At 34.2% G+C, this 8,658-nt stretch overlaps 1 protein-coding gene across 3 annotated transcripts in view; it reads right to left on the bottom strand.

The window, feature by feature from the left end:
• Positions 1–8,658, bottom strand: part of LOC107040955 (QRFP-like peptide receptor) — a 46,130-nt gene that overhangs the window by 28,520 nt on the left and 8,952 nt on the right. For all 3 annotated transcript variants that reach the window (XM_015261286.1, XM_029126298.1, XM_029126297.1), the window contains 2 exons: positions 7,509–7,934; positions 6,445–6,575 (listed from right to left, as the gene is read on the bottom strand). In XM_015261286.1, coding sequence (XP_015116772.1) covers positions 6,445–6,575; positions 7,509–7,641 — 264 coding nt within the window. In that variant the 5' untranslated portion in view covers positions 7,642–7,934. The remainder of the gene's footprint in view (positions 1–6,444; positions 6,576–7,508; positions 7,935–8,658) is intronic.

Here is an 8,658-nt window from a genome sequence, read left to right as displayed (position 1 = left end):
TGTGATATTTTGAGACTGATATTTTGCCGTGATGCCAATAATTATAATAATAATTAGAATTAAAAAAGGAAAGAATCGTAAGAGAAAAAAACAATTTTTCCACTATTTGCCAACATTTCGAACACACAAAGTGTTCTTCATCAGAGCACTCATTTATTCTCTATTTATCAACCCATCAGTTCTTCAACGATTGCGACAAAAATATCTTAAACCAAAGAAACCTCAAAACTTGAAAAGCCACAACAGTAAACAGACACCTGTTGTAGCCCTCCATAACTGTCAACAGCAAAGTACGTATGAAATGACTAGTTTTTTGAAGATGAATGGAAACGGTTGAAATAATTTCGGTGACTATTTCTCTCGCTCTACCTTCCACAACCCCAATCATCAGTGGAATAGCATCACGACAATAATGCCAATTGCACCTGCCATTGTCCCCAATTTCCGTCATAACCTAAAACGATCCATTGAGCTTTAATCAGATAATGATCGATTGCTCGTTCTCTGTTACCGAGTTTATCTATTACGGCAGTGTGCGACGTAATTCTGATATCTACCGGCACTTTATATCGTGCAAGTGGCATCACACAACGTCCTTGAATTGCAGCCGGAGTCCAATCATCCAATACAAGATGGCGAGATTCCGTTTACCTCGTAAGTATAAGCTGTCCATTATTCTTTGATCTCTCCTCTTTCTCCAACTTTTCATTCAGACTAGAAACGGATAACCACTTTCATTGCGATTGGACGTCAGATATGCCAGTGACACTCTGGCAGCCCTGAAAATGCGAATTTTCAGCGCTCGGGGAACGTCTTGTCGCCTTGAATGAATATCCGGATGTTGACATTGAGAAATTGACTGACGTTCGGGGGTATCTTTCGGATCTGGGATTCTTGTCTCTTTAGGATGGTAAATTAGTTGAATTTAGATGCTATCGCGTCATTTAATTTTTGCTCCAGAATGGAACCCTTGTAGGTAACCGATTTTTCGATTTTCTAATTTTGATTGCAGCGATTTCAATTTTTCTTTTCTTAAAATACTCATCTCGATGGCCTCTGAGGTCTGGATCAATCAAAAGATATATACCCTTTGATACAAAGTTTGGAGTTATTGCCGTTTTTCCATTTTTTAATGAAAAATCTTGGGCAATATCGAGGACACGGGTCACAAAATTAAAAATTTAACCCATACGGTTGTATGCCTGTCACAGAGATAGAGACACGTTGCGGATCCATTTTGAAGCTTACTACCAATGGAATTGGCAAAAATAAAAAAAAGGGGCTAATGACGTAAACAGTAACGGTCACATGCCCTCCGCCGGATAGGCTCGAACCCCTGCTTGTTTATTTATTTATTTAATCTTCCAATCCTCATGCCTCACTTCTAATAATATTCTCAATCTGACACGTGTTCAAGCTCGAAAGACTCTCTAATGTCTGCATGTTCTACTTTAATGGAGCTGTGCCGCATCAAAATAAACAACACCTTCCCATCCAAAACAAAAAGCCACGGAGACATATCCATTAATACAGTAAAAGCCGCCGTGACAGTGGCAAAAAAAAGTCTAAAGTCAAAAAAGTCTGTTTCTCCTGGTCAAATCCAACCGATTTATTTTTGTATCATTCAATCTTGGCACAATGTCCAAACTTTATTTTCGAATCCCTTGAGAGAGCACATTTTATCTCACTCATCCCAACGTATCACTTGTGCTCAGCAGTTGTAGATGAAACCTATTTTCGCTTTTCACTACGTATCTCTAGTCGTATATTTTCACAAGAATATCCGAATACATGTGCGGATAAATTTTTCAACCCACACGTCTCATTTAACGTTCTATTGAACGCACGGAACTTCATTTCATTTTTTATGTTTTTTGTTTCTGTCGTTTTCTTTTTTTGCCAGCGTGTTTGTGGCTTCTGGACTGCCGATAATGTATGATGTAGGGAGTCGAGTAAATGAAATGTATCGCTTTTCCCCTGCCATATAAGAATATGGAATCAGTGGCAATCGACGGGAAATAATACTTCATCTTTTAAACGATTTTAAGAATAATAATGAACGAGACTAAATGTCAGCTGCTGATGACAGATCAGTAACGATACAAACTGGTTTTTCTATCAAACGACAAGGATAAAAATCGAATTTATTGGTATTCTTCCATTATTCGAAAGAATATATCGATTTTAAAACTTTGCGGAGACATTGAAAAATTAATTTTTTCATTTCTTTCCGACTATTTTTTTTCCATTCTATTCATTTCTTCTCGTTACAATTAGATCATGAAATTCCAAAATATTCTAAACCCGTTCATATTTGAAGAAAAACAAATTTTCTCCAGTTCAATTTTCAGTCTCCAATTGGTGATTTTTGCAATTCATTGCCATTTATGTTTTATTATATATTTATTCTATTCATTCTGTCAAAAGACAAGGATAGAAATCTAACTTATGAGTATTCTTTCATTGATCGAAAAAAAATCTATTCTAAAAGTTTACGGAGACATTGGAAAATTAATTTTTTAGTTCTTTCCGAACGAAAATTTCACCGGTCACCATTCATTCGAAAACACCAGATGGATGCGTAACTTCATCGCACGGGCAACCGAAAGTTGGTTATTTACCGAGAGTGAACGATGGTATTGTTGGCGCAACTTTTCGATCGAATCATTGAGTTAGAACTGACGAAACGAGTTTTCAAGTTTCCGGATTCTTCTCTTTTGTGTACTTCGGAGGGAGTTACGGGGGTGTTGTTTGATGGAAGCTCAGATTATCCTGGTAAATAGCTGTTTATCGCGGATTTCGAGGAGTTCTCCCATCGAGGATTGTATGATATGCCGTAAATATCGTAGTTTATTGCATCAAAATAAATCATCTTTTACAATGGAAGTTCCTAAGCAATTCCTTAATGAAAAATAGGGATTGTACAAAGTATCGGAAAACTAAAGTTAAGCGAGTCCACGCTCATTAACCGGTTCGCATTTCGTAATAACAGAGAAGTAAGAAGGAAAAGTGGCGATGGCAGCCAGAGAAATGTTTTCTTTTAATCAAATAAAAATATTTATTTGAAATTTTTCACTTATTTCAAGAATATTTTCGCTACAAATGAATAAACTCGCTTACTTGTTTCGATGAAACGGATTTAATTATATTAAATAAAAAATTTATTCATTTTAAATAAATAGTTTTCTTATTTCAAGAAAATCACATTTTCATGGATTTTGTGAAAGAATTTCAAAAGTGTGTTTCAACAATATTCGTGGGCTATGTGGAAAAAAGTCGTATGTACCTAATCCAGGAAACATTAAATCTGGACGATTTGAACTCTCTAGAATCATTCTGATCCAATTTTTGATTACAGTTTTCACTCCAGTATATACGACTTTCTTTCACCATAGAACAGAAATTCTCCCCTCCCCCTCTCCCCCTAAATGTCATATGTGATGTATGTACAACCTGTAATAATTACTGCATGTTCCTCGTTCAATATTTTTCGAGTTTATTGCCATTTCAAAGTGATAATAAATTATTAGCATGAAATGAATATTTATTTAGTTCAAAGAATAAATTTATTTTATTCACATAAAGAAATTTTCTTAATACAAGAAAACTGTTTATTTGGTATAAACAGAGATACCCATATCCATAGATTATAATTACCGTTAAATTATTAAAGTCAGTTCGTTAATGTGGCTCTTAAATTTTAATTATTCAAGCAATCATCAATTTAAATATTCAAATTCCGAATTATTTATTAATCAGTAACTTAGGAAGATTGACGATTAATTGGATAATCGAAAATCCCTGATAAGAAATTTAGTATTATTTACTCGATAGAAAATTTACAGCCCCATATTATTAAATATTTAGTTTATCATCAATTGAAAATTTAGATTATCAATTATTTTATTATTTTTAATTGAAGAATTAATATTGAAGAATCGGAAGATTGATGGCCATCCCTGGGTATGAATGAAGAATTTATTCGGATGAGATGAAGATTTATGAATACTACAAAAACATTCATTTAATGTAAACAAAACTTCGAATAAAAACTTTTATTTGATGTAAATAAACTTTATTTGATTTAAATGAATCATTTCTCTGGGTGCACAACTTGAGTCAAGTAACAAGTAACAAAAATTGGCATGTGTTTTGTCTTTTCCCACAATGTGTTTTGGACTGGGGTGAGATATGGGAATTTTAACAAAAAGTTTTCAACAGAGTCGAGTTCTAAAGTGTTACAGGTTGGGCACAGGCTGACTAGGTGAAACTGGTGAACATTGTAGACGTAAATATAGACGTAATTGTTCGAAATTTCAGTCTCAACCGTACATTATTGGCCCTGACTGAATTCATTCTATTCAGGATGAATATAAAGCTAATGAGAATTTTCCTGTTCAGAACTTTTCCCTTCGTGTGTAAAACCAGAAAAAAAAATCAAAGTTTTTTCCATAGGGCCAATCGTGAAAATTATTCTCTCCCGTCAAATGCACTAGGAGAGCTCCCAAAAAGTTTTGATTGCTTACGAAACACCAGGGCATTTCCCATGGCGACTGTCGCACGCTCCAAAAAGTCATCATGGATAGACTCCATCAATTTTCGTCGGAAATAATATTGAGTTATAAAATACTAGCGAACGGACGCTTCGCGCCCGTCCCTAGATTACTTTATGTTATTTGATTTAATTTAATTTTCTTTCCATTTGCGTCTTCACAATTAGATTGATTTAATTTAGAAGACTGAATGAAGAAGAATTATATTAAAGATCAATAAAAAGTGGGCTTTTATGATCTAATTTTAACGAGAAGAAATGAAAACACACAAAAAAACAAAGACGGGAAAAACATAAAAAAAATTTTTTTTCAATGTCCGAAAAGTTTTTAAATCGATATATTTATTCGAATAATGGAACAATACCCATCAATTGGATTTCTATCCTCGTCTTTTGATAGAATGAATAGAATAAATGACGGAAATTGAGAATTGGAGATTAAAAATTTTGTCAGATTATTATTATGTAATAATAATAATGTCAAATGACTAGTATAAAAATAATGAAATTACATTTTTTCTTTCCCATCGCGGAGGAGTAATCTTAATTAATCTCCATATTACGCTGTTACTCATGGAGATGACTCAGGAGTGCATTAATAAAACCGATAAAAAAATTCAGGTAACCATAATAGAATGGAGGCAATTACCCTAGTAATTACTCACGCCTTGGAGTAAGTGTTACTCCCACTCGAGAAACTTGAGAGTTTTGCGACAATCTAATTAATTCTGAGGATCCTATCCTATCGTAAAAAGGGGAAAGGAAATCGATCTCGAAATATCTCGAAAATCTCGAGTAAGCGTAAGCGTAAGACTAAAACCGAAGCGCCACTGCGTGAGGAGATGAGAAGGCGCGTGCGTAGCACGCGCGGCCGATCTCGTTATGATTAAGTGGGAATGCAGTGATGAACCGATCGGAGAATTAGTCGGTCACGCCGATAAGGTCTTCATCGCTCGCGATGGCCAGCAGATTGTGTCCTTTTGCAGATTGAGGGGATCGACTAATTCGACAAATATCCATTTTAATGTGCAATCAGCGGGAAATCGATGCGAAAGATCTTATTTACTAAAGATGAAAGAAACGTGAAGTTGTTTTATATCGAAATATCTCGAAACTGCCTGACCGTTAATCCTCAATTCTGATTGGTCAATGAGTCACGTGAAATAGTCGCTGAAAAAAAACCCCGGTATTTTCAAATTCTTCAAATGCCAAAAATTTTTTCTGCGTCATATTTTTCATTTTTTCATGTGTGAAGTTGATCTTTATATAAAAACATATCTAAATTGCCTAATTGTTGATCATGAGAAAAGAAAATATAGTATTTCTAAATTTTTTTTACTCACAAATTATTCTTCACTTCCCAAATTTTAATTTTTTCATGTTTATCACACGCCAAAATGATCAATTCTTGCTTTTCAGATTTTCATACGTAAATTCTGAACTCTACAAAATTCATGAGAATTCTTTGGTTTCCCAAATAATTCGAGAAAAATCTGTGATCTACGGTTATCTGGAAAACTGAAATTTTCCGAAGAATTCAAGAAATTTTTTCAGTTTTCTAGGAAATCAATTCATAACAATTACAGATTTTAATCAGATTATTTTAAAAAGTAAAAAAAAAAAAAATTTAATCGAAGATTAAAAATTATCCATTGATGCTTCACTCTTCATTCTCTTCATTCTCTTAATTCTCTTTAAGTTATTATCAATATTCATAAAACATCTATGAGTATATGAAGTTTAATAAATTCGAATTCTTCATTGTCACAACAAAAAGATAAGCGCGCGGGAAAGCGCGCGCACGGATCTAGTAATAGAAAAATCACAGGGACTAGTTTACGGTCATTAGAACACTAATTCCGGGGTAATGGGAACCTCGGGAGTAACCCTACCTTGACGGGAATGCAGAAGATGATCAATATGAGATCAGCAGTGGCTAGACCTCCCAGGAATATGTTGGTGGGCGTCGATGGAAGTGGTCTCAGTTTCGGGCAGAGGGTGGAAGTGATAATTACGAGATTTCCTGTAAACAATACATACAAACAACTGGACAATGGCATTTTTTATAAATTAATATAGTAATTGCTGCTAATAAATTAGCAATTTGCTTCCGAATGGATTCTCTTTCTTTCAATTGTTATTTTACTATTCTCTTCTTCTATTTTTTCATATCATAGTACTATCATCAGTTGAAATGTCATCAAAATTTGCGTATTATTTCGTTCTGTCAAATAATTCAGTGGCGAAGCGGTAAACTGAGTTAAGTCGACTTTGAAGAATTGGACTTTATTCGCCAGTTTTTGACGAATATCTCGGAACCTAAAAGAGATAGAAGAATTTTTGTCATAACCTTTTTTGTAGAGCGACTTAAGGGTTTTAAAAAAGGTCATAATAAAAATTTTGCTATCTCTCCCAGATTCCGAGATATTGATCAATAATTGTCCAAAAATAAAAATCAACTTGACCCGGTTTACCGCTTCGCTACTGAATTCTACATTCAGATACTCTCAAGACTCGAATTCGTTTTCAGTCCGGGGAAAGGGAAGTTTAGGCACGCGAAGCGTGCCTAAAAAGTTACTTTTTCGCACAGCGTGATGAAAAAATACAACCATGGCTTACGCTCAATCGCTTTGAGTTAATGGGTCGAGATAACACGAAAAATCCAAAACTCAGATTTGAACGATTACAATGCTTCCATTCGGAAGCAATAAAGCAAAAATTAATCCTCTAAAATCATACATGTATGAAACCATTTCACAGCAAAATTCTGCGAATCCGCTCGGAAATTTCGTTCTGTTAATTCACGTCGAGCAATTTTTAGAGACGTCTCAATAGAAAATTTAATTTCATTGTATCTAAAATGAAATTAACTTGTCTACGAAATGTTTTTGTGCGTGAAAATTGAGGAAAAAAATCCTGAACTTTGACTTGAATTAAAAAAATTGACATTTCTCACCAATCAATCCCAAACTGAAGGTAATGGAGTAAATCACGACGACCGGCGCCAACTCCCCCCAATCGTAATGATTCAACGAGTCATTGATATCGTAATCACCCCAGGGATCCGTGTCATTAGTATCGTTGCTCATGATTTAGTGCCTCCTGCCACCGAATATGAACGTCCGACAAAATCGTGTGCAATCCAAATCCCGACTGACTGATTTCCCTCACTTCTTCGACAGTCGATCGTTCATGGATTTTCCACTTACACCCAGTGTCTCAGAAATCACGCATATCTCCATAATTGGAACCTTGATCGTCATTCACATGTGGCGATCATTTCGATGAAGCTGCGATGGTGATGATTTTTCGGAATTTCTCACGCTCGTCTTCACCATTGCTCAATCAAATCCCAATTTATTTCACAAAAGATTCTTTGTTTCTTCATTGAAAAAAGAATTGGACTTTAATTTTTTCATTTGCATTCTGACTCTCGCAGAGAATTTTAATCAATTTAATCAACTCATTCATAAATTTAAATTCAATTTTTCACGTCGGATTTTGACTTTTGGAAAATTCTAAATGGTTTCAGTAACGGTCATGATGATAAATGTAATTAGATACTGTTGGATGTTGATGATACTGTCATTCTAATTCCAATTTATTTCTCAAAAGATTTTTTTTCTTCATTAAATAAATTAGACTTTAATTTTGTTCGTTTGCGATCTGACTCTCGCAGAGCATTTTAATCAATTTAATCAACTCATTCATAAATTTAAATTCAATTTTTCACGTCGGATTATGACTTTTGGAAAATTCTAAATGGTTTCAGTAGCGGTCATGTTGATAAATGTAATTAGATACTGTTGGGTGTTGATGATACTGTCATTCTAATCCCAATTTATTTCTCAAAAGATTTTTTTTCTTCATTAAATAAATTAGACTTCAATTTTTTTCACTTGCGACCTGACCCGCGCAGAGAATTAAAATCAATTTAATCAACTCATTCACAAATTTAAATTCAATTTTTCGCTTCAGATTTTTCGGTGAATCCCAAACAGTCTTAGTACTAGATAAGTTGATAAATGTAATTAGATACTGTTGGATATTGATAAACCGTCATTCTAATCCCAATTTATTTGACAAAAGATTCTTTGTTTCTTCAT

The sequence above is a fragment of the Diachasma alloeum genome, unplaced genomic scaffold (genome assembly GCF_001412515.2).
Source record: "Diachasma alloeum isolate Michigan unplaced genomic scaffold, Dall2.0 Dall_scaffold_00349, whole genome shotgun sequence".
NCBI classification, from domain to species: Eukaryota; Metazoa; Arthropoda; class Insecta; order Hymenoptera; family Braconidae; genus Diachasma; species Diachasma alloeum.
Note: the sequence above shows the minus strand (reverse complement) of the source record. Positions and strands in the feature narration are given on the sequence as shown.